General features: G+C 50.8%; 1 protein-coding gene across 1 annotated transcript; it reads left to right on the top strand.

Annotated features, from left to right (window-relative positions):
* Window positions 1-688: 688 nt before the first annotated feature.
* LOC142260641 (matrix metalloproteinase-21-like) lies at window positions 689-22,094 on the top strand (the record flags this gene model as incomplete). The annotated part of the gene is made up of 4 exons (XM_075332031.1): window positions 689-832; window positions 11,949-12,690; window positions 20,347-20,486; window positions 21,953-22,094. Coding segments are annotated over exons 1-4 (1,168 nt in total), but the record flags the coding sequence as incomplete, so codon positions are not given.
* Window positions 22,095-26,784: the final 4,690 nt, after the last annotated feature.

The following is a 26,784-nucleotide window of genomic DNA, read 5'->3' on the forward strand; positions in this document are numbered from 1 at the left end:
TCAGAGACACCTGAAATGTAAAGAATAGACTGTCCTGACCAGAGACCTCAGAGACACCTGAAATGTGAGGAATAGACTGTCCTGACCAGAGACCTCAGAGACACCTGAAATGTAAAGAATAGACTGTCGTGACCAGAGACCTCAGAGACACCTGAAATGTAAAGAATAGACTGTCCTGACCTGAGACACCTGAAATGTAGCGAGTAGATTGTTTATTAACAGATGAGAGACAGACCTGACCTAAAATCTGAGGTAATTTCGTAATCTACAGGAAAGAGAGAGAGAAAAGCAAAATGAGACACTCCAGAGCAAGGTGGATGATGGCTAGGAGGACACAGAGCTCAGCTGAGAGATGGACTTGTTGAGGACCTTTAGATGTAGAGCAGAAGGTCCTGACATCAGAGGACCACACAATGTAACCACAACGTGGGATTATTTTACAGATCTGCTACGAAGTGAAACAGAAACTGGAGGAAAGGTGATGAGTTGGGCGGCCGTCCAGATGGCATGAGTGGATTGTACACCGGCCGCAGTCACAGGTGTGAGAACAATCAGTGCCTAGGTCTCATTTTCCCAGAATTGTCCATGCCATCATTTTATCTTTCACAGAATAGAAGCCACGCTCGCTGAGAAGATAAAGTTCTACCGACACAAGAGAGACATTTTCTGTGACCCCAAAACTACTGTCATGCCGTCCAGACCAGCTCTGCTGACCCTGCTCTTCATACATCTGAGCACAGGCGAGAGACTGTACCATGCAAGAGACCGCTCCGACATACAGAGCCCACCCAAGGACAAGGCAGAGTCTACCATCACAAAGACATATGCCCAGGTAATGACTGCATAGAAGATGTGCATCGGAGTGCGGCGTAGGCCGCGGAGATCGGGGTGCGGTGTAGGCTGATGTGGCTGGGGTCTGGTGTAGACCGCTGTGACTGGGGTGCAGTGTAGGCCGCTGTGACTGGGGTGCGGTGTAGGCCGCTGTGACCGGAGTGCGGTGTAGGTGAGTCGCCCACCACAGCATTGCAGCAGTCGCCTGAGGGACACTGCGGGAACGTGCTCTTGGTCACAGGTATGTCGGGTTGCTTACTTTTGTGTCGTGACGCCACTCTCAGTTTTGCGGTCAGGGTGATGGGGGACCGCCACTGCAGTTTAACGAGCGTCTGGGGCTGATGGTGTCTGCAGTCTGGTGGTATGGCCTCCCGAGAGTGAGGCTGGCCCCAGGGGCTCGAGTATATGTGCGTGGAACCACAGGTCGCAAAATAACTCTGTCACAGTCCGGAAAGTCTTTTATCTTGTTTACTCCCTTTTAGTTGGTTGGTGAGATACCCGGGCGATGCTGAGATTATACCAGGTGGAACCAGGAATTCCTGCAGGCCGTTCTGAGGGTAGCTATTAACTCGCCTTCCTTGCACTTCTTTTGTTTCGGATAATCCCTGACTTGCAGTATCAAGGGATTCATCCAGGGAAAGTTGCTACTGCCTCTCCTTCCCTTTCTGGCCCGTTTGCCGGCAGCATGGACCAGGTGAGATGGCTTCTGGCCCTATCTCCTTATGGGTCCCCCTGTTGCTGCCGAGGCTCGAGCTCTGTATCTTTGGTGAGGAACCTCTAGTCCCCTCACTGGCAGGTTTAGCAGATCAGTAAATCGATGTGTGGCTCTAGGGACCTGTTCCCTGTGCGTGTCCAATCACCAGCAATCCCTGTACTCGATTGCCTCTCTTTAGGTGTCTTTCAGGCTGACTTCCTGGTCACTGTACTCACCCGCTAACAACTACCACACTTGCAGGGTCTGTCTAGCGTGGCTGTACATCTGCTTGCAGCGCTGGGGTCCTGGGTTCAAATCCCACCAAGGACACTATCTGCAAGGAGTTTGTATGTTCTCCCCGTGTTTGCAATGGTTTCCTCCGGGTTCTCCGGTTTCCTCCCACACTCCAAAGACATACAGATAGGGACTCTAGATTGTGAGCCCCAATGGGGACAGTGTTGCCAATGTATGTAAAGCGCTGTGGAATTAATAGTGCTATATAAATGAATACAATTATTAAATTATAATTATTCCTTCAGCAACTTCTGTACACTCTGCTCACAGACTGGCTGGCTCCTCCTCCTTTCCTCACAGCCTCTGCAACCTAGCTTGCAGGCCCTCCACTACACCCTTTGCTGAGAATTGAAAGCCAGCCTCTTTCTGAGGCTACCCAAGGGTCCCTTCTAGTGGTGTGGGAGCCCTGGTTGCTATGTGTCTGTGCGTACACACTTCATTCTGGCCTTTGGAATTACCTGGAAGCACTGTCCCAGCATGGGTGCAGTACTCAGTGGTGCCTGACCAAGTCAGGGGCGCCACATTCCCCCTTAGTTATGATCAGCACGTCCTCGGGCTGCAAAGACAAGAAAGTTTTAATTACATCTTTTCCCACACAGGGGGTGTTATTTACAAACAAAACATACCAAGTACCTTTCCACCACCACCCATAAGTCCTGAACCCACCCAAAAACCTCTTAGGAGGGATATCACCGGTCCCTTTGGTGACCAGGTCTGGGCCAGCTCTATCCCAGACCTTTCCTCCAATCTTCCTCTCCTGAGGAGGGTGGTGTAGGGTAGGCCCCATAAACAGGTGTACCAGCTTCCGTGTGTTGGAGAACAGGCCCCATAAACAGGCGTGCTCCCTGGTGGTGCAGAGCCAGGCCCCATAAACAGGCATGATCTGAGGTGTTGGAGAGCAGGCCCCATAAACAGGCGTGCTCCCTCCCTGGTGGTGCAGAGCCAGGCCCCAAAACAGGCATGCTCTGAAGTTGGTATCACTGGGGTAACTTTTTACACTGCGAGAGTTTGTGGCTATGCCAGTTCATAACCTGTGGTCCATTTTTGTTAAAGTGCACGTAACCAGATGCAAAGGAAAAGCTTAAACAGTTCTCGCAAAAGTCCTTGCGGGCACATTTCTTTTAACGTTACTTCACTTCAAAACATGTTAAACATTACATTTTATACTGACATTTTAAATGGAGTTGCTTCTAAACGGTACTTTCTCTATACCGTAATGGGGCTGACCAAAGTTGCTGCGGGTTGATCTACGCAGTACTATGCTGTCATCTATATATAAGAATAAGGCTGCACATCAAACTGAGATAATGGTATAATGCCTCAAGCATATGGAAAAATATTGGAATATACAATGAAAAATGCTACTTGCTAATTTGAACATGTGAATAATGAATTGCATACCTGCTATGAATATTAGGAAAAAGGAGATATTTAGCAATCGCATTGATCAATGTAACTGAGCCCCAAGGCCTCGTCAAGGCATATCTCTATATTGGGGTCCCTAGCTCTGTGACCCTAACTGTGTGTCATCTCATTGCAATTAAAAACTGCTATGGGTGGAGAGGGGTAACTAAGGACTTTCTTATATAGGAGATGGAAAAAACATGGCCGAAAGGGGCGGAGCTGTGTTCACATTCAGAAAAAAAACTACATATAACTGAATAGGATAACTGAAGTGAGCACTAATATATATATATGAGTGCAAGCCAAAAATGCATACTATATATAAGAATAAGGCTGCACATCAAACTTAGATAATGGTATAATGCCTCAAGCATATGGAAAAATATTGGAATATACAATGAAAAATGCTACTTGCTAATTTGAACATGTGAATAATGAATTGCATACCTGCTATGAATATTAGGAAAAAGGAGATATTTAGCAATCGCATTGATCAATGTAACTGAGCCCCAAGGCCTCGTCAAGGCATATCTCTATATTGGGGTCCCTAGCTCTGTGACCCTAACTGTGTGTCATCTCATTGCAATTATATATATATATATTCATAGCAGGTATGCAATTCATTATTCACATGTTCAAATTAGCAAGTAGCATTTTTCATTGTATATTCCAATATTTTTCCATATGCTTGAGGCATTATACCATTATCTAAGTTTGATGTGCAGCCTTATTCTTATATATAGTATGCATTTTTGGCTTGCACTCATATATATATATTAGTGCTCACTTCAGTTATCCTATTCAGTTATATGTAGTTTTTTTTCTGAATGTGAACACAGCTCCGCCCCTTTCGGCCATGTTTTTTCCATCTCCTATATAAGAAAGTCCTTAGTTACCCCTCTCCACCCATAGCAGTTTTTAATTGCAATGAGATGACACACAGTTAGGGTCACAGAGCTAGGGACCCCAATATAGAGATATGCCTTGACGAGGCCTTGGGGCTCAGTTACATTGATCAATGCGATTGCTAAATATCTCCTTTTTCCTAATATTCATAGCAGGTATGCAATTCATTATTCACATGTTCAAATTAGCAAGTAGCATTTTTCATTGTATATTCCAATATTTTTCCATATGCTTGAGGCATTATACCATTATCTAAGTTTGATGTGCAGCCTTATTCTTATATATAGTATGCATTTTTGGCTTGCACTCATATATATATATTAGTGCTCACTTCAGTTATCCTATTCAGCTCTATGCTGTCATCTGTCTGAGGTTGTGTCCTCCCACCCGGTGTATGTGTCTCAATGTGAATGATGGGTGTACTGGGTGCTGATACCTGTGCATGGTTTTCTGATTCAGCTTCACCCGGCTCTTCAAGGTTCTGAACAGGTTCTTCTTGTCTTCTAACTTCTTCTCTGGGTTGAGGAAAGGTGATCACAGGAATTACAATGGCTCCATTGTATTGAGGCCAACTTGCAGGAAAACCTCCAAGCACAGTATGGATCATCTTCTCTCTTGGTTCTTTGACTGGTGAAGGGTTGGGGACTTCCTCAGGGATTCTTAGCTGTTCAGGGCACCTCTTAAGGTGGTCTCTGGAAACCACAGCTGTTGTCTTTCCTCCATCTTTGCTGATGAGGCATGTCTTCTCACGGCTAGGTGTTAACGGTAACACGGTGTAGGGTTCTGCTTCCCAGTGATTATCGAGTTTGTAATTTTTTCTCTTTCTTTTGAGAACCACTTCTCCAGGCATCAAAGGAACAGCAGGGGCATATTGATTGTAGGCTTTTTTCCTGTCTCTCCCGCTGCTGGGTCAAGTTTCGCTCCACACACTCTTGTACTCTCTTGTACTGGGACTGGCGGTTGGAATCCCAATCGGCACCTTGTAGGGGGTCTTAGAGGGTCTCAATTCCCATTTCCAGATCCACTGGCAGTCTTCGAGGTCTGGCCCTCATCAGATATGCCGGTGTGCAGTTTGTGGAACTCACGGGAACGTTGTTATACATGTCCACCAGGTCAGGCAGCTTCTCTGGCCACTGGCACCTTTCTTCTAGTGGTATAGTTTTCAGGAGGTCAAGAACAATGTGATTCATCTTCTCGCACATGCCATTGGCCTGAGGATGGCAAGGTGTGGTACGGATCTTCTTGCAGCCATAGAGGTTACAAAACTCCTTGAACACCTCAGCTTCAAAGGCTGGGCCTTGGTCAGTGAGCACTTGGTCTGGATAGCCATGGGGTCTACAGAAATAGGCTTGGAAGGCTTTGGCTGCAGTCTGGCCTGTCAAGTCCTTGACTGGTACTACCACCAGGAACCTGGAGTAATGGTCAACCATAGTGAGGGCGTAGTTGTAGCCTTGTGTGCTGAGCGCCAACTTTACATGGTCCAGGGCCACTATTTCCAGGGGTCGTTTGGTTTGGATCGGCTGGAGCGGTGCTTTCTGACTGTGATGGTCTCTTCTTCTGAGATTGCAAGGGCCGCAGTCTCTACACCATGTCTCCAGGGCAGTCCTCAAGCCCACCCAGTAGAATCTTTCTTTAAGGAGTGCCTCCAGTTTCTTCCAACCAAAGTGGCCTGCGCCATTGTGATATGCTTCCAGGACCATCCGTGCATCCTTCTGTGGTAGAATCACCTGCCAGACCTTCTCATGCGTCTTCGGGTCAATGATGCTCCTGTAGAGTTTGTCTTGGTAGATGAATAGTCGACTCCTCTCTCTCCACAGGTACTGTGCCTCAGGTGGGGCTTCTGAATCAAGGCTGGCGCCAGGTTGGGTGATCAGTTTCTTTACCAAGCCAACCGCTGGATCATTCTCCTGAGCCTCCCTCCAGTTGTTGTGGGATAGCGGATTCAGGGTCGCTTCTTGGTGGTTGGTGTGCGACTGCTGGCACTGGTTGGCCCCACGGTGATGGAACGCTGGCAGCTCGATCTCTTCAAGATCATCTACATCTTCACCCTTGTCGGCTAGGTGAGGCATCATTGACAGAGCATCTGCATTGCCATTCTTGCGACCGGCCCGATACTTGACAGTGAAATCATAGTTTACTAGCCGGGCTACCCAACGTTGCTCCATGGCACCCAATTTAGCAGTGTCCAAGTGGGTTAGGGGATTGTTGTCTGTGAAGACGGTGAATTTGGTGGCTGCCAGGTAGTGCTTGAATCGCTCTGTGATAGCTCAGACCATGGCCAGGAACTCCAACTTGAATGAGCTGTAATTTTCTGGGTTCCTTTCAGTAGGCCGGAGCTTCCTGCTGGCGTAAGTGATCACACATTCCTTGCCCTTCTGCACCTGTGAAAGCACGGCTCCCAGCTCCACATTACTGGCATCGGTATACAGTACAAATGGTAGACTGTAATCAGGGTAGGCTAGAATCTCTTCACCCGTCAAGGCTTCTCCACAGTTGAACGGGGGGCCGGAGGTTTTTCCTTTCTTTGCTTGGCCTACCAGGAGCTCTTGCAAAGGTGCTGCCATCTTTGTATAGCCCTTGAGGAACCTCCTGTAATAGCCCACCAAGCCTAGGAACTGATGTACCTCCCGGACGGTAGTGGGTGTGGGCCATTCCTGGATGTCTGTGACCTTCTCTGGGTCCGGTGCTACTCCTTATGCACTTGCCACATGGCCTAAGTATTGGACCTTTGGCTTTAGTAAATGGCTCTTGGCTGGCTTCAGCTTCATCCCATATCAGGATAGTGCTTCAAAGACTTCAGCCAGGTGTTTCAGGTGGTCTTCATAGGTCTTGGAGTACAAAATGACGTCATCCAGGTAGAGCAGGACGGTCTCAAAGTTGAGGTGTCCCAGGCAGCACTCCATCAGTCTCTGGAAGGTCCCGGGAACGTTGCAAAGTCCAAATGGCATGCTGTTGAACTCACAAAGGCCCATGGGGGTGGTGAAGGCCGTCTTCTCCCGATCCTCCTCTGCTACAGAAACTTGCCAAGTAGCCACTAGTGATATCTAGGGTAGAAAAGTAGTTAGAAGCTTTTAAGGCAGCGAGGGATTCTTCTATCCGTGACAAAGGGTAAGCATCCCTGTGTGCTATTTGGTTTATCCGTCTATAGTCTACACACATCCTCATTGTGCCATCCTTCTTTTTCACCAGGACCAGGGGAGCTGCCCAAGGGCTGCAACTGTCCCTAATGACTCCTGCCTCTTTCATGTCCTTCAGCATGTCCTTAGTGCGCTGGTAATGGGCTTGTGGTATAGGCCTATGTCTTTCTTTAATGGGAGGATGTCTGCCTGTGGGTATGTGACGTTGCATCCCTTTGATCCTACCAAAGTCTAGTGGGTTCTTACTAAAAACCTGCTCATATTCCTGCACAACCCGATGAACTCCTTGTTTCTGGTAGGTGGGGGTAGAGTCAGTTCCCACGTGGAGTTTTTGGCACCAGTCCTCTAACTGCTTTTGGGAGGTCTCGTCCTCTTTTGAGTCAGCTTGTGTCAGGGAATCTACAGGTTGTATAGCGTCATTTGGGCAAGTAAACAGTTTGGCTATGGTAGCGCATCTTGGTAGTCTGGCTTCCTCCTCCCCACAGTTCCGCACTCGTACAGGTACTCTTCCCTTGTGTACGTCAACTACCCCCCCGGCTGTTAGGATTGTGGGCCAGTGTTCTGAATGAGTGGGCTCTACTACAGCCTGGTAATCCCGTCCTCTGAGACCTACCGCTGCTCTACACCATCATCATTTCACTCTGTGGGGGTATCACAATGGGGTTAGCATCCATCACCCATACATTACCAATTTCACCGCCAATCTGGTTTACTTGTTGCTTCCTCAGGATGACTCGGATCTCTTTTTGCAAGGCTCTGCGTTGTCTGTCCTCAACACCTTCAGCAATCGTGAAGCAACAACAACACTTCTCCTAGACAATTTTCTATGACATTTGTGCCTAAAATCATTTGTGGGTTCCTTTCCCTTGCATCATTATTTACAACAATCAGTCCTTGTTCCTTCATTTCCTGCCTTCCCACCTTTATGGTTACCTCTTTGACCCCAATCTGGTCTATAGGTTGTCCATTGGCTGCATAGATGGTAAGGTCAGGGTCCGGTTGTCGGAGATCGTCGTCCGACCAAAACCTGCGATAAAGGACATACGGGATTGTCGTTACCTGGGAGCCGGTGTCCAATAATGCCGGGGCTGGGATTCCGTCCAGGGTGATAGACAGAACTGGTCGTTCGCCCACAAACTGATCACGGCAGTCAGCTGGGCCTCATTTTCTTAATCTTGTGGATTGGCCCTTGGCCCCAGGTTTGACCCGTTTATAGGACAGGCCCTTGCATAGTGGCCTGCCTCCTGGCAACGGCGGCAGATGGGTTGTCCAGACGAGTCAAAGCGATCGCTGCTCCTCCCTTGGGATGTGGGACCTCTTCTCCCTCGCATCCAGGGGACGTCTTTTGGGCTGTCAGCTAGCAGGATCCTGTGAGGGGCTTTGGGTTCTGGTAGAAGTTGCATTGCTTTCAGGATCCGGGTGACATCCTTGCTGAGCTGTTGCACCTGGGAGGACAGAATGTCGGTGACACCAGCTGAGGTGGTGGGTCCTTTTGCAGCTACCAGGGCCTGCGAGGAGGATTCTGCTCTGACAGTCAGGGTGCTGGTAGGCCATACTGGTTGGACAGGGTCTGTGTCAACTGGGAGTTGAAGTGCTTTTACGGCCCTGTCTTTCAGAATGGCAAAGTCCACATCACTGTGTTCCAGGGACCACAGCCTCATCTGTTTCCTGTCCTCAGGGGAGTGCAGGCCCTGCAAGAACTGTTCTGTCATCATCCGGTTTCCCTCCTGTTCACTGACAGGGTCTACGAGCTTGAGAGCCAGAGCGGCTTGCAGCCTGAGGGCATAGTCTCTTATGCTATTGTGACGCCCAGGAGACCGGGGTACCCAGCTCCGGATCGGGGGTCTATTTCTTGAGGGGATGTCACGGGTGGCTCGACCCGGACTGTGGTCTCAAGCGATGCACAGTGCAATGGGGGGTATTTACAGGGGATAAATAAAAGTTTATAAGAGTTTTTCGTGACGCCACCCGGAATAAATGGGGCTATTTATGGCCACAGCTGCCAGTAGCTGGCCGGGGATGATGATTTGGGGCAGCTGAGGTGGAAAGCCCTTTCCGGGTAGGGCTGTGGGTCCCAGGCAGGTGAGGTAAAAGTCAATAATGGTTATAGATAATGGTTTTGTGAGGAGACTTTAGGGGCGCAGACACTTACTTGATCAGCAATAGGTTTTTTCAGCTTCGATGGTCCCAATCCTGGATAGGTGGCTACTGCCTAAATGAGAGACTGAGGCACAGGCGACGTTTAACCGGTTTACTTCAACAAAAAACTGCATAACAACAAGTCCCATCACTGGAGTCTGTATAAGGAGGACTAAGTTACTCTGCCCTGCCAGGTCCTTGGCCTCCTTCTTTGCGCTGTCTGTGTGTAGCCCTGCTGCTGTTTGTGAACTGGCTGCCGGCCCAAACTGTCCCTCCCGGGTCCTAATTCAACAGGCAACTCGAGTCCTTTTCCCCTGCTTACCCCCTCCGGGAGAACCGCTGAACTCTCTGGATGCTGCTGTGTCTGACCCTGGTGAAGCTTGAATCGCCTTCACTTTTCCTGGTTGCTGTATTGTGTGAAACTAATGCAGCCACGGATCCGGTGTCCGTATCTGCGCCTTTTCAGGGGTAGATATTAATGGCTACCCGGTTCCTAAAATGTTCCTCTTCTCTGTCTCCTCCTCCTCAGACCGATGGCTTGGGCCTGGAAATTGTCAGTCTCTCCTAAGGACCTCAGAGCAATTTCTCTGTGACTGCTCCTCTGAGCATCCCGGCTCCAACTGAAAAACTAACTGTCAATTTTACCTCAGATCAGAATATATCTAGGGGAGTCTCTTGAGCTCCCCCTTCTGGCCAGAGGTGGTAGTGCGGTGTCTGCTCTACTGCTTGTGTTGAGTAACTAATGATGGTTTTGCTGTGGCTAATACCCCTAGGGGTGTCACACTATCTTGGGGCTTCTGGCGGCAGTTGTAGAAGCCCATTCTCAGCTCTGCCTCTGTGTGGTTTTCAAAGGCAGCTTTCAATTTGGCAAAAATGGCTTCTACAGAACTCCGGTCACCACTGGTCCAGCCCTCGGCCTCTAATTCTGCTGCTCCAGTCAATTGCCCCAGCACCACGGCGGCCCTCTGCTTACCAGTCATTGCATACATGTCCAGCAGGGTGCTGATCTTCTTCCTGAACCCGGTCAGAGTGTCTGCTTTGCCAGCATATTGGGGCAGCCAGGTCGCCCCGGGGACGTACGGCAAGGAGATCGGCATAATTGGAGAGATTTCAACCGCCGCACTGGAACTAGGTGCTGCTGCGTTCACCGCGCCGGGGCCAGGCGTTGATTGGCTGGGGGCATTAGTACTCTCAGCGTCCATCTTCCCTCCTTCACTGTGTCAGAGCGCTCCGGGGATTCTGGGACAGCCACACCTCTTCGTGGGCGGTTACTTTTCTTCTGCACGGGCTGCAGCTTTTGAAATCGCGCGCTTTTAACAGTGTCAAAATGGCGTCGGTCCAAATTTTCCGTTTGGACCGCTGAGGCGCACCTGTCACCTTAACAGGTCTAGTCCTTATCCTGTTCGTGACGCCAGAATGAGTCGCCCACCACAGGATTGCAGCGGTCGCCTGCGGGACACTGCGGGGACGTGCTCTTGGTCACAGGTATGTCGGGTTGCTTACTTTTGTGTCGTGATGCCACTCTCGGTTTTGCGGTCAGGGTGATGGGGGACCGCCACTGCAGTTTAAGGAGCGTCTGGGGCTGATGGTGTCTGCAGTCTGGTGGTATGGCCTCCCGAGAGTGAGGCTGGCCCCAGGGGCTCGGGTATATGTGCGTGGAACCACAGGTCGCGGAATAACTCTGTCACAGTCCGGAAAGTCTTTTATCTTGTTTACTCCCTTTTAGTTGGTTGGTGAGATACTCGGTCGATGCTGAGATTATACCAGTTGGAACCAGGAATTCCTGCAGGCCGTTCTGAGGGTAGCTATTAACTCGCCTTCCTTGCACTTCTTTTGTTCTTCTGCTTCTCTCAGCAACTTCTGTACACTCTGCTCACAGGCTGACTGGCTCCTCCTCCTTTCCTCACAGCCTCTGCAACCTTAGCTTCCAGGCCCTCCACTACATCCCTTGCTGAGAATTGAAAGCCAGCCTCTTTCTGAGGCTACCCAAGGGTCCCCTCTAGTGGTGTGGGAGACCTCGTTGCTATGTGTCTGTGCGTACACACCTCATTGTGGGCTTTGTAATTACCTGGAAGCACTGTCCCAGCATGGGTGTAGTACTCAGTGGTGCCTGACCAGGTCAGGGGCGCCACATAGGCTGCAGAGACCGGGGTGCAGTGTAGGCCCAGTGACTGGGTTGCGGTGTAGGCCATGGTGAAGGGGTTTGGTGCAGGAGGCCGTGGTGACAGGGTGTGGTGTAGGCCGCGGTGACCAGCGTGCAATGTAGGCTTCAGTGACCGGGGTGCGCTGCAGGCGGCCGTGGTGACAGGGTGCGGTGTAGACTGCGGTGACCGGGGTACGGTGTAGGCTGCAGTGGCCAGGTTGTGGTGTAGGTCATGGTGAAGGGGTGTGTAGGAGGCCAGGGTGACAGGGTGCAGTGTAGGCCGTGGTAACAGCTTGCGGTGTAGGCTGCGGTGACCTGAGTGCTATGTAGGCCATGGTGATAGGGTTTAGGATGATTGTCCCACTTTTCTATAACAATATCCCTCTTCTGTTTCCTGTAGATCTACCTGTGGAAGTACGGCTGGATTGAGCCGATTCGCTGGGATTCTTTCCTCTCCCGCCCTGCTCCATCAGCATCAGGGGAGAATATGGCCCCAGCTGACATTTCCAGCCTTTTGAGCGAGGGACAATCTTTTTCTTCTACTCACCCAGTCGCTCCTGAGCATCCAGAACCATCACTGAATCCAAGATTCATTGGAGCATTGAAGAGATTTCAGGAGGCCAACAGGCTGAAAGTGACGGGGGAGCTGGATGAAGCCACTCGGGAAGCCATGAATGCTCCACGTTGTGGGGTCCCTGACCGTAAGATCCCAGTGGTAGAAAAGAATGTGTATGTTAACCCATATGAGAGCCCCACCTCAATGCCAGATAGTGGCCAGAACTCCGAATATTTACTAACTTCCTCTGCTGCCCCCATCATGCCCTCCAGTGAGAGGATCAACAAAGAACAGGCGAAAAAGAGAGTCCAACCACCACTGTGGGAGAACCGAGACCTGGGACGTCATGTGAGGAAGAAACGCAGCGACCTCATCAGGTCAGGAACCAAGAAGGCGGCCTTCTCCAAGCCTACAATAAAATGGAGACTGCTAGGGGAGGGGTACAGCGTGTGGCTGACCATTAACCAGCAAAGGTCCATCCTGATGCGAGCCTTCAGGATCTGGAGTGAAGTCGTCCCCCTCAACTTTGAAGAAGATCTTATGTCTCCGGCCCACCTCATAGACATAAAGCTGGGCTTCGGGACCCGTGAGTATCAGCGCAGCGCCAGCTCCTCTCCGGAGGACTAAAGAGCGGAGTCTTATCGTAGCCTGATATTGAGTACTGGACCCTGAGTGGGGGAAAGTCTGCAGAGAGTAGTCGTAATCTACATTGTAGCAGTAGCGGCATCCATGACGCCCCCACAATGGCGACCACTGTGCCCCCCAGAACAGCGGCGGCATCCACTGCACCACCACAACAGCGGCGGCGTCCCCACAACAGTGGCGGCATACACGTGCCCCCACAACAACGGGGACCACTTTGCCCCCCAGAACAGCGGCGGCGCCCACTGCTCCACAGCAACTGGCGGCGCCCCCACAATAACGGCGACCACTGTGCCCCCAGAACGGCGGCGGCATCCTCTGCATCCCCAAAACAGCGGCGGCGCCCCCACAAAAGTGGCGGCATCTACAGCGCCCCCACAACGGCAACCACTGTGCCCTCCAGAACAGTGGCGGCATCCACTGCACCCCCGCAACAGAGGTGGTGTCCCCACAACAGTAGCGGCGCCCCCACAACAGCGGTGGTGGAGTTCACTGCCCCCACAACAGCGGTGCTGCCCCCAACCCCAACAGCGGTGCTCACTGTGCCCTAACGGCAGCGGGATGTCCATGGCGCTCCAACAACACAAAACACCAGCAACATTGTCCACTAAGCCCCCACTACAACGTCTGCAGCTCCACAGTGGCGGTGCCCCCACAACGATGCCGGAGTACATTGTGCCTCCACAACAGCGGCGGCACCCCCACAACAGCAGCAACATCCGCGGCGCTCCCACAAAAACGTCATTGTCCATGGAACGCCCACAGCACTAATAGAGCCCCCACAACAACGTCGGCATTCATGGCATCCCCAATAACAGCGACATCCACAGTATTCCTATAATAACAGCGACATCAATAGTGCCCCCATAATAAGAGATATCCACAGTGCCCCCATAATAAGAGATATCCACAGTGCCCCCATAATAGGAGATATCCACAGTGCCCCCATAATAGGAGATATCCACAGTGCCCCCATAATAAGAGATATCCACAGTGCCCCTGTAAGTGCCCAGGGCCAGAGGACCTCAAATGTTCTATATGTCACAGTTGCAGTTCTGGCATGAGGGGGTGCAGGGGCCGTGTTCCCTGGGTGGTCTACCAGGCCCTGATGTTCCCTGCTATCCACCCCCACACAGTATCCACAGCTGATGGACAGTCCACAGACACAGGCTCGGGGATAACAGTCACTTTAATACAGCGGGAACAAAGAAAATCAACACGGAGTATACTGTATGTGTCACAGTCTTCTGTGGGTAGGCCACGGCAAATACAGCTCCGAGCTGACTACTGAAGTGCAATTAGGGTTCTGGAGCTTTAAGAGCACGATATGTCTCAGATATACTGCTGGTATCACTGCTAGTTCAGACACGTGCAGGAGTCCTGGGGTTATCACTGCTAGTTCAGACACATACAGGAGTCCTGGGGTTATCACTGCTAGTTCAGACACATACAGGAGTCCTGGGGTTATCACTGCTAGTTCAGACACGTGCAGGAGTCCTGGGGTTATCACTGTTAGTTCAGACACATACAGGAGTCCTGGGGTTATCACTGCTAGTTCAGACACGTGCAGGAGTCCAGGGGTTATCACTGCTAGTTCAGACACGTGCAGGAGTCCTGGGGTTATCACTGCTAGTTCAGACACTGCAGGAGTCCAGGGGTTATCACTGCTAGTTCAGACACGTGCAGGAGTCCTGGGGTAATCACTGCTAGTTCAGACACATACAGGAGTCCTGGGGTTATCACTGCTAGTTCAGACACGTGCAGGAGTCCTGGGGTTATCACTGCTAGTTCAGACACATACAGGAGTCCTGGGGTTATCACTGCTAGTTCAGACACATACAGGAGTCCTGGGGTTATCACTGCTAGTTCAGACACGTGCAGGAGTCCAGGGGTTATCACTGCTAGTTCAGACACGTGCAGGAGTCCTGGGGTAATCACTGCTAGTTCAGACACATACAGGAGTCCTGGGGTTATCACTGCTAGTTCAGACACGTGCAGGAGTCCTGGGGTTATCACTGCTAGTTCAGACACGTGCAGGAGTCCTGGGGTAATCACTGCTAGTTCAGACACGTGCAGGAGTCCTGGGGTTATCACTGCTAGTTCAGACACGTGCAGGAGTCCTGGGGTTATCACTGCTAGTTCAGACACGTGCAGGAGTCCTGGGGTTATCACTGCTAGTTCAGACACGTGCAGGAGTCCTGGGGTTATCACTGCTAGTTCAGACACGTGCAGGAGTCCTGGGGTTATCACTGCTAGTTCAGACACGTGCAGGAGTCCTGGGGTTATCACTGCTAGTTCAGACACGTGCAGGAGTCCTGGGGTTATCACTGCTAGTTCAGACACGTGCAGGAGTCCTGGGGTTATCACTGCTAGTTCAGACACGTGCAGGAGTCCTGGGGTTATCACTGCTAGTTCAGACACGTGCAGGAGTCCTGGGGTTATCACTGCTAGTTCAGACACATAGAGGAGTCCTGGGGTTATCACTGCTAGTTCAGACACATACAGGAGTCCTGGGGTTATCACTGCTAGTTCAGACATGTGCAGGAGTCCTGGGGTTATCACTGCTAGTTCAGACATGTGCAGGAGTCCTGGGGTTATCACTGCTAGTTCAGACACGTGCAGGAGTACTTGTAGACAGTTGCCCAGCCCACTACGGGGACCAGATGGCTTGTGCGTGGACAATGGCATGCAAGCCACTAATATTGCAGTGGGGCGGGAGACCCTCAAACGTCCCCAATCTGCGTGCAGTAGGGTCTTGTATATACTCAGTATGCCCTACTGTCTGAAGAGATGCACAGTGCATATCTGGCCAGTGAGGATTCAGTATAGGAAGCCTTCAGTATATTGGCTGTAGAAGTCAGGATGAAATTCTAGGGCTCGGGCCTAGCAGGAGTCTTGTGGTGAAGAGATGCTCCACATAACGTCTGCCCTCAGAGGAGACTCTCCACATAATGTCTGCCCTCAGAGGAGACACTCCACATAATGTCTGCCCTCAGAGGAGACTCTCCACATAACGTCTGCCCTCAGAGGAGACTCTCCACATAACGTCTGCCCTCAGAGGAGACTCTCCACATAGCGTCTGCCCTCAGAGGAGACTCTCCACATAACGTCTGCCCTCAGAGGAGACTCTCCACATAATGTCTGCTGTGATATGATCACTGGTACTGTGCTGAGAGGGTTAATGTGTGTTACCTGGGCCGGGTTTCTTGTGGACTGCCAGTGAGATGGGTGGGACGGCTGTTCACCATATCTCCACCTCGGGGTGTGGCCCAGAGGTAAAAGTCAGGCCTCTGGACACACCCATGGCCCTGCTCTGGATTTCCTGTGGTGGAGGAAGTAGCCGGGTTTGTCTGTGGGTGGAGGTGTGGAAACCTGCTATCTGAGAAGGCTATGTTGGGACTTTTATCGCTGGACTGATCCTGGTGTTTGGGAACATGCCTGTCTCCTGCTTGTAATGCCATGTTATATGCAGTATTGGCAATCGGCTGTATGCACGTTGAATAAAGCAGCCTGAGAAGAAGGAAATGCCTCCCGTGTCTACCTGAAGCACGCATGCTGAGTGAGTACCCCCCAGGTTGCAAGGTGCAACGTCACTTATGGTGCTAGATAGCGGGCAGCGTTTCCAGGAGCACATGTTGGATTTCCGCACCTGGGGATCAGCCGGGTCCACAAAGTTGTTTCAGAATACGGCCGCAGCGGTTTGCGGTGGATCGGCGGGTCCAAGAACAGGGACAGTGCACTCAAGCAGCTGGCGGTGAATCAGCAGGTCTGCGGGGTTCCGTGCTGCAGTGGCGAGTGACCAGTGACTGGAGGTTCCAGGCCAACCCGGAATTGCGGGGCCCTGCTTGATGAGCAGTGATGCACCACAGGCTGGAGATCCTGGTTGTACGGGCGGTACAACCCAAAAAGCATGGAGGGACTCCTGAAACACCTGCTGCAGAGCCAGCAGCACCAACAGCATGTGCCAGGAGGTCCAGTGACTGACAGCAGTGGAGGCTAAAAGCCAAAAAGAGGGAATGGTTCATGCGGACGTTGTGGAGGAGCTGTACCAGTTCCTGGTGCGGGGACAGCAGGAGCTAACGGTGCGCAGCATTGTGGCAGCAATAGACCGGTGTGAACTGGAGTCTAAAGACACTGCAAATAAGCCACCAAAACCCCAAAAGGGGGCGGAGTCCCATAAAGGGGTGGTTGCCCAACCGAGGATGGAGTCCCAGAAAGCGGAGGGTACCAAAAATGGGGCGGAGCATCCTAAGTCCAAGGGGGTAGTGGCATGCGGTGTGGACTTCGGCTCCAGAGAGGAACCACGGGAATGTTTAATTGAAGTGAATGAAGAATATATGACTGTGCTGTTAGACCCAGCGAGCTTGGTGACCCTGGTAAGGGCCACGCTCTATGTAGACTCAATTCCGGGAAAAATGATTAGAGTCAGTGGCTTTTATGGGAAGGGGAAAGAATATCCCGTGGCCAGAGTAGTCATTGAAATTGCCAAAGGTTTTGAGTTGTGTGATGTGGCTACAGTCCCGGACCTGTCACACCCCGTTATAATTGGCCGAGACTGTGGTGTATTTATGGTCTTGTGGGACCTGGGGAAAGTGCCCATGAGCTCATGCAAAAATCGTAGTGGACGCTAAGGAAGCCCCACCACAGCTGGAGGCTGAAGGGGTACCTTGTTGTATGTTTTTGTGTAAGAAGGAGAGAGCGCCTCCTAGAGGCCACAATCCTAAGTCAGAGGTGACCAAAGAAAATGGGGGGACATGCCCAACTTAGTGACATGACCTGTAAAGTAGCAAATGATGGTGTGACCGTTCAAAACGGGAGAGTTCCAGACAGGAGCCGACACCTGGTTAAGCGGGGACATGTTAGTCCAGGACACCAGGGGGAGTGACGATGACTCCAGAAAAGACACTGCCTCTAGAAAGGTGATAAACGAGCACAGTGAGGTACAGAAGGGTGAGAAGGGTAAAACTTCCTCCGAAGACGTAATAAGCGCCGAGAGGTGACACAGTGTATGCCGTCGGAGGGTGCAGGGAAGGTGAAATACCTGGATAAGGAAAACATGTTGACAGACAGTGATATCCTGCAAAAGAAAGAGGAATCAGAGACTGAACTGACACATTGTAACGACAGAAATCAGCGGGCTGAAATTGCAGAAAAGGAGCCAACCAAGGAAGTACTGGTGGTGGTCCCTCTGGTTTCCAGGTGTGAAGCTGATAGTCTGTCGCGGGAGAGTAGTACAGGAAATGAAAGCCTGGAGAGTGTTGGTGGAGGGATAGTCCACAATGGTCATAGTGAGCAGACTAGTGACCTACCTAGGGCTGGGGTGGATAATAGCGAATCCAGCCCCAAATCTAAGGAACAGATTGCCATGCTGACGGGTGTGACACCCTGGCAGAAGGGGATGCTGCAAATTCCCCAGAGACGGCTGAGGGTGACACTGCAGAGACCCAAGAGGAGGCTGCCACCGCAGAGACCCAAGAGAAGGCTGAGGCTGCCACCGCAGAGACCCAAGAGAAGGCTGAGGCTGCCACCGCAGAGACCCAAGAGAAGGCTGAGGCTGCCACCGCAGAGACCCAAGAGAAGGCTGAGGCTGCCACCGCAGAGACCCAAGAGAAGGCTGAGGCTGCCACCGCAGAGACCCAAGAGGAGGCTGAGGCTGCCACCGCAGAGACCCAAGAGGAGGCTGAGGCTGCCACCGCAGAGACCCAAGAGGAGGCTGAGGCTGCCACCGCAGAGACCCAAGAGAAGGCTGAGGCTGCCACCGCAGAGACCCAAGAGAAGGCTGAGGCTGCCACCGCAGAGACCCAAGAGAAGGCTGAGGCTGCCACCGCAGAGACCCAAGAGAAGGCTGAGGCTGCCACCGCAGAGACCCAAGAGGAGGCTGAGGCTGCCACCGCAGAGACCCAAGAGGAGGCTGAGGCTGCCACCGCAGAGACCCAAGAGGAGGCTGAGGCTGCCACCGCAGAGACCCAAGAGGAGGCTGAGGCTGCCACCGCAGAGACCCAAGAGGAGGCTGAGGCTGCCACCGCAGAGACCCAAGAGGAGGCTGAGGCTGCCACCGCAGAGACCCAAGAGGAGGCTGAGGCTGCCACCGCAGAGACCCAAGAGGAGGCTGAGGCTGCCACCGCAGAGACCCAAGAGAAGGCTGAGGCTGCCACCGCAGAGACCCAAGAGGAGGCTGAGGCTGCCACCGCAGAGACCCAAGAGGAGGCTGAGGCTGCCACCGCAGAGACCCAAGAGGAGGCTGAGGCTGCCACCGCAGAGACCCAAGAGGAGGCTGAGGCTGCCACCGCAGAGACCCAAGAGGAGGCTGAGGCTGCCACCGCTGAAAGTATATCCCGGTACACTTCAGAATTCATCCGGCTACTCTTGTCTGCTGTTATGTCATCAATAAACACAAGTGACCCAGTGCCATTGAAAGCCATGCATGCCCATGCCATCACGTTGCCTCCACCATGTTTTACAGAGGATGTGGTGTGCCTTGGATCATGTGCCGTTCCCTTTCTTCTCCAAACTTTTTTCTTCCCATCATTCTGGTACAGGTTGATCTTTGTCTCATCTGTCCATAGAATACTTTTCCAGAACTGAGCTGGCTTCATGAGGTGTTTTTCAGCAAATGTAACTCTGGCCTGTCTATTTTTGGAATTGATGAATGGTTTGCATCTAGATGTGAACCCTTTGTATTTACTTTCATGGAGTCTTCTCTTTACTGTTGACTTAGAGACAGATACACCTACTTCACTGAGAGTGTTCTGGACTTCAGTTGATGTTGTGAACGGGTTCTTCTTCACCAAAGAAAGTATGCGGCGATCATCCACCACTGTTGTCATCCGTGGACGCCCAGGCCTTTTTGAGTTCCCAAGCTCACCAGTCCATTCCTTTTTTCTCAGAATGTACCCGACTGTTGATTTTGCTACTCCAAGCATGTCTGCTATCTCTCTGATGGATTTTTTCTTTTTTTTCAGCCTCAGGATGTTCTGCTTCACCTCAATTGAGAGTTCCTTAGACCGCATATTGTCTGGTCACAGCAACAGCTTCCAAATGCAAAACCACACACCTGTAATCAACCCCAGACCTTTTAACTACTTCATTGATTACAGGTTAACGAGGGAGACGCCTTCAGAGTTAATTGCAGCCCTTAGAGTCCCTTGTCCAATTACTTTTGGTCCCTTGAAAAAGAGGAGGCTATGCATTACAGAGCTATGATTCCTAAACCCTTTCTCCGATTTGGATGTGAAAACTCTCATATTGCAGCTGGGAGTGTGCACTTTCAGCCCATATTATATATAGAATTGTATTTCTGAACATGTTTTTGTAAACAGCTAAAATAACAAAACTTGTGTCACTGTCCAAATATTTCTGGCCCTGACTGTATAAGTGAATGTACTTAAAGGAACAGACACAATCTGGGCCGGGTCACTACACCCCCATAATAACAGCAATATCCACAGTACCCTCCCATAATACCAGCGACATCCACAGTGCCCCCATAATGACAGTGACATCCACAGCAACCCCATAATAGCAATATCCACAGTGCCCCCATAATAAATGACAGCCCAGAGGCACGCGGTCTCCTGACTCTCGGTCTACGCCTCTGTAGGACGACATTTGGGCTGCTCGCAGCTCTTCGATGGGACGGGACGGGAGTTCGCTCACGCCTGGAGCCTCGGGGACATTCACTTTGACGACGATGAACATTTTGTGCCACCAAATAGCGAACAGGGGATCAGTCTATTGAAGGTAAGAGACGGACGACCACCGCCACACCGCGCCACTGTATACTGCAGCACAGGCGTATACACCGCCACACCGTGCCACTGTATACTGCAGCACAGGCGTATACACCGCCACACCGTGCCACTGTATACTGCAGCACAGGCGTATACACAACCACACCGTGCCACTGTATACTGCAGCACAGGCGTATACACCGCCACACCGTGCCACTGTATACTGCAGCACAGGCGTATACACAACCACACCGTGCCACTGTATACTGCAGCACAGGCGTATACACAACCACACCGTGCCACTGTATACTGCAGCACAGGCGTATACACCGCCACACCGCGCCACTGTATACTGCAGCACAGGCGTATACACCGCCACACCGCGCCACTGTATACTGCAGCACAGGCGTATACACCGCCACACCGTGCCACTGTATACTGCAGCACAGGCGTATACACAACCACACCGTGCCACTGTATACTGCAGCACAGGCGTATACACAACCACACCGCGCCACTGTATACTGCAGCACAGGCGTATACACAACCACACCGCGCCACTGTATACTGCAGCACAGGCGTATACACCGCCACACCGTGCCACTGTATACTGCAGCACAGGCGTATACACCGCCACACCGTGCCACTGTATACTGCAGCACAGGCGTATACACAACCACACCGTGCCACTGTATACTGCAGCACAAGCGTATACACAACCACACCGTGCCACTGTATACTGCAGCACAGGCGTATACACTGCCACACCGCACCACAGCGATGTATACTGCAGCACCCCATGATCAGTGCAGCACAGGTGTATACACTGATGACACAGCAGTTGCCTGGGGTTATGGGGTGCTGGGGTTACGGGTGTGTGTACACCACGGTTGTCCGGTGTGACGGGTGTGTGTACACTCCGGTTGTCCGGTGTGACGGGTGTGTGTACACTCCGGTTGTCCGGTGTGACGGGTGTGTGTACACTCCGGTTGTCCGGTGTGACGGGTGTGTGTACACTCCGGTTGTCCGGTGTGACGGGTGTGTGTACACTCCGGTTGTCCGGTGTGACGGGTGTGTGTACACTCCGGTTGTCCGGTGTGACGGGTGTGTGTACACTCCGGTTGTCCGGTGTGACGGGTGTGTGTACACTCCGGTTGTCCGGTGTGACGGGTGTGTGTACACTCCGGTTGTCCGGTGTGACGGGTGTGTGTACACTCCGGTTGTCCGGTGTGACGGGTGTGTGTACACTCCGGTTGTCCGGTGTGACGGGTGTGTGTACAGTGTGGTGCTGCCTCCTGCAGATCATGGCTCCCGTGTGCTGTAGGTGAGGACAGACGTCTGGTATCTTACGTCTTTCTTGGTGGACACTGCTCAGTGGTGATTGTGATGACCGCATCGTAGAGATGTGGGGAGTGGCTTCTAGAAGGAGTGCTGCTACCGCCGCCGTCTCCTCTCAGGTGTCCCCTCTCCCCGCAGGTCGCTGTACATGAGATCGGACACGTCCTCGGCCTCAGTCACATGAATGAAATGACCTCGGTAATGCAGCCAAACTACATCCCGCTCAACAGCAGAATGGAGCTGGACGGGACCGACCGCAAGGAGATCCAGCGGATCTATGGTAACAAAGGACGGCAGAGATCTCTGGAGAGAACAAAGTGCATTTATCTATAATGTGACTGCTCTTACAGCAGAGAATCCAGAGTGTGACCGCTCTACAGTACAGGGCTCTATAGTGTGACCTCTCTACAGTACAGAGCTCTATAGTGTGACCTCTCTACAGTACAGAGCTCTATAGTGTGACCTCTCTACAGTACAGGGCTCTATAGTGTGACCTCTCTACAGTGCAGAGCTCTATAGTGTGACCTCTCTACAGTACAGGGCTCTATAGTGTGACCGCTCTACAGTACAGAGCTCTATAGTGTGACCTCTCTACAGTACAGAGCTCTATAGTGTGACCTCTCTACAGTACAGAGCTCTATAGTGTGACCTCTCTACAGTACAGAGCTCTATAGTGTGACCTCTCTACAGTACAGAGCTCTATAGTGTGACCTCTCTACAGTACAGAGCTCTATAGTGTGACCTCTCTACAGTACAGAGCTCTATAGTGTGACCTCTCTACAGTACAGGGCTCTATAGTGTGACCTCTCTACAGTACAGGGCTCTATAGTGTGACCGCTGTACAGTACAGAGCTCTATAGTGTGACCTCTCTACAGTACAGACCTCTGTAGTGTGACCTCTCTACAGTACAGAGCTCTATAGTGTGACCGCTCTACAGTACAGAGCTCTATAGTGTGACCTCTCTACAGTACAGAGCTCTATAGTGTGACCTCTCTACAGTACAGAGCTCTATAGTGTGACCGCTCTTACAGTACAGAGCTCTATAGTGTGACCTCTCTACAGTACAGAGCTCTATAGTGTGACCTCTCTACAGTACAGAGCTCTATAGTGTGACCGCTCTACAGTACAGAGCTCTATAGTGTGACCTCTCTACAGTACAGAGCTCTATAGTGTGACCTCTCTACAGTACAGGGCTCTATAGTGTGACCTCTCTACAGTACAGAGCTCTATAGTGTGACCGCTCTACAGTACAGAGCTCTATAGTGTGACCTCTCTACAGTACAGAGCTCTATAGTGTGACCTCTCTACAGTACAGAGCTCTATAGTGTGACCTCTCTACAGTACAGAGCTCTATAGTGTGACCTCTCTACAGTACAGGGCTCTATAGTGTGACCGCTCTACAGTACAGAGCTCTATAGTGTGACTGCTCTACAGTACAGAGCTCTATAGTGTGACCGCTCTACAGTACAGAGCTCTATAGTGTGACCTCTCTACAGTACAGAGCTCTATAGTGTGACCGCTCTACAGTACAGGGCTCTATAGTGTGACCTCTCTACAGTACAGAGCTCTATAGTGTGACCTCTCTACAGTACAGAGCTCTATAGTGTGACCTCTCTACAGTACAGGGCTCTATAGTGTGACCTCTCTACAGTACAGGGCTCTATAGTGTGACCTCTCTACAGTACAGGGCTCTATAGTGTGACCTCTCTACAGTACAGGGTTCTATAGTGTGACCTCTCTACAGTACAGGGTTCTATAGTGTGACCTCTCTACAGTACAGAGCTCTATAGTGTGACCGCTCTACAGTACAGAGCTCTATAGTGTGACCTCTCTACAGTACAGAGCTCTATAGTGTGACCTCTCTACAGTACAGGGCTCTATAGTGTGACCTCTCTACAGTACAGAGCTCTATAGTGTGACCGCTCTACAGTACAGAGCTCTATAGTGTGACCTCTCTACAGTACAGAGCTCTATAGTGTGACCTCTCTACAGTACAGAGCTCTATAGTGTGACCTCTCTACAGTACAGGGCTCTATAGTGTGACCTCTCTACAGTACAGAGCTCTATAGTGTGACCTCTCTACAGTACAGAGCTCTATAGTGTGACCTCTCTACAGTACAGAGCTCTATAGTGTGACCTCTCTACAGTACAGAGCTCTATAGTGTGACCTCTCTACAGTACAGAGCTCTATAGTGTGACCTCTCTACAGTACAGAGCTCTATAGTGTGACCTCTCTACAGTACAGAGCTCTATAGTGTGACCTCTCTACAGTACAGGGCTCTATAGTGTGACCTCTCTACAGTACAGAGCTCTATAGTGTGACCTCTCTACAGTACAGAGCTCTATAGTGTGACCTCTCTACAGTACAGGGCTCTATAGTGTGACCTCTCTACAGTACAGGGCTCTATAGTGTGACCGCTCTACAGTACAGAGCTCTATAGTGTGACCCCTCTACAGTACAGAGCTCTATAGTGTGACCTCTCTACAGTACAGAGCTCTATAGTGTGACCTCTCTACAGTACAGGGCTCTATAGTGTGACCTCTCTACAGTACAGTGCTCTATAGTGTGACCTCTCTACAGTACAGAGCTCTATAGTGTGACCTCTCTACAGTACAGAGCTCTATAGTGTGACCTCTCTACAGTACAGAGCTCTATAGTGTGACCTCTCTACAGTACAGGGCTCTATAGTGTGACCTCTCTACAGTACAGGGCTCTATAGTGTGACCGCGCTACAGTACAGAGCTCTATAGTGTGACCTCTCTACAGTATAGAACTCTATAGTGTGACCGCTCTACAGTACAGGGCTCTATAGTGTGACCTCTCTACAGTACAGAGCTCTATAGTGTGACCTCTCTACAGTACAGAGCTCTATAGTGTGACCTCTCTACAGTACAGAGCTCTATAGTGTGACCTCTCTACAGTACAGAGCTCTATAGTGTGACCGCTCTACAGTACAGAGCTCTATAGTGTGACCTCTCTACAGTACAGAGCTCTATAGTGTGACCTCTCTACAGTACAGAGCTCTATAGTGTGACCTCTCTACAGTACAGAGCTCTATAGTGTGACCTCTCTACAGTACAGAGCTCTATAGTGTGACCGCTCTACAGTACAGAGCTCTATAGTGTGACCTCTCTACAGTACAGGGCTCTATAGTGTGATCTCTCTACAGTACAGTGCTCTATAGTGTGATCTCTCTACAGTACAGACCTCTATAGTGTGACCTCTCTACAGTACAGGGCTCTATAGTGTGATCTCTCTACAGTACAGAGCTCTATAGTGTGACCTCTCTACAGTACAGAGCTCTATAGTGTGACCTCTCTACAGTACAGAGCTCTATAGTGTGACCTCTCTACAGTACAGGGCTCTATAGTGTGACCTCTCTACAGTACAGGGCTCTATAGTGTGACCTCTCTACAGTACAGAGCTCTATAGTGTGACCTCTCTACAGTACAGAGCTCTATAGTGTGACCTCTCTACAGTACAGGGCTCTATAGTGTGATCTCTCTACAGTACAGACCTCTATAGTGTGACCTCTCTACAGTACAGGGCTCTATAGTGTGATCTCTCTACAGTACAGAGCTCTATAGTGTGACCTCTCTACAGTACAGAGCTCTATAGTGTGACCTCTCTACAGTACAGGGCTCTATAGTGTGACCTCTCTACAGTACAGAGCTCTATAGTGTGACCTCTCTACAGTACAGAGCTCTATAGTGTCGACCGCTCTACAGTACAGAGCTCTATAGTGTGACCTCTCTACAGTACAGAGCTCTATAGTGTGACCTCTCTACAGTACAGCTCTATAGTGTGACCTCTCTACAGTACAGAGCTCTATAGTGTGACCTCTCTACAGTAGCAGAGCCTCTATAGTGTGACCTCTCTACAGTACAGGGCTCTATAGTGTGACCTCTCTACAGTACAGAGCTCTATAGTGTGACCTCTCTACAGTACAGGAGCTCTATAGTGTGACCTCTCTACAGTACAGAGCTCTATAGTGTGACCTCTCTACAGTACAGAGCTCTATAGTGTGACCTCTCTACAGTACAGGGCTCTATAGTGTGACCTCTCTACAGTACAGAGCTCTATAGTGTGACCTCTCTACAGTACAGGGCTCTATAGTGTGACCTCTCTACAGTACAGAGCTCTATAGTGTGACCTCTCTACAGTACAGAGCTCTATAGTGTGACCTCTCTACAGTACAGGGCTCTATAGTGTGACCTCTCTACAGTACAGGGCTCTATAGTGTGACCTCTCTACAGTACAGGCTCTATAGTGTGACCTCTCTACAGTACAGAGCTCTATAGTGTGACCTCTCTACAGTACAGTGCTCTATAGTGTGACCTCTCTACAGTACAGGGCTCTATAGTGTGACCTCTCTACAGTACAGAGCTCTATAGTGTGACCTCTCTACAGTACAGCAGCTCTATAGTGTGACCTCTCTACAGTACAGAGCTCTATAGTGTGACCGCTCTACAGTACAGGGCTCTATAGTGTGACCTCTCTACAGTACAGAGCTCTATAGTGTGACCTCTCTACAGTACAGAGCTCTATAGTGTGACCTCTCTACAGTACAGAGCTCTATAGTGTGACCTCTCTACAGTACAGAGGCTCTATAGTGTGACCTCTCTACAGTACAGAGCTCTATAGTGTGACCTCTCTACAGTACAGAGCTCTATAGTGTGACCTCTCTACAGTACAGAGCTCTATAGTGTGACCTCTCTACAGTACAGAGGCTCTATAGTGTGACCTCTCTACAGTACAGAGGCTCTATAGTGTGACCTCTCTACAGTACAGAGCTCTATAGTGTGACCTCTCTACAGTACAGAGCTCTATAGTGTGACCGCTCTACAGTACAGAGGCTCTATAGTGTGACCTCTCTACAGTACAGGGCTCTATAGTGTGACCTCTCTACAGTACAGAGCTCTATAGTGTGACCTCTCTACAGTACAGAGCTCTATAGTGTGACCTCTC

Source organism: Anomaloglossus baeobatrachus, unplaced genomic scaffold (genome assembly GCF_048569485.1).
Source record: "Anomaloglossus baeobatrachus isolate aAnoBae1 unplaced genomic scaffold, aAnoBae1.hap1 Scaffold_149, whole genome shotgun sequence".
Taxonomy (NCBI): Eukaryota; Metazoa; Chordata; class Amphibia; order Anura; family Aromobatidae; genus Anomaloglossus; species Anomaloglossus baeobatrachus.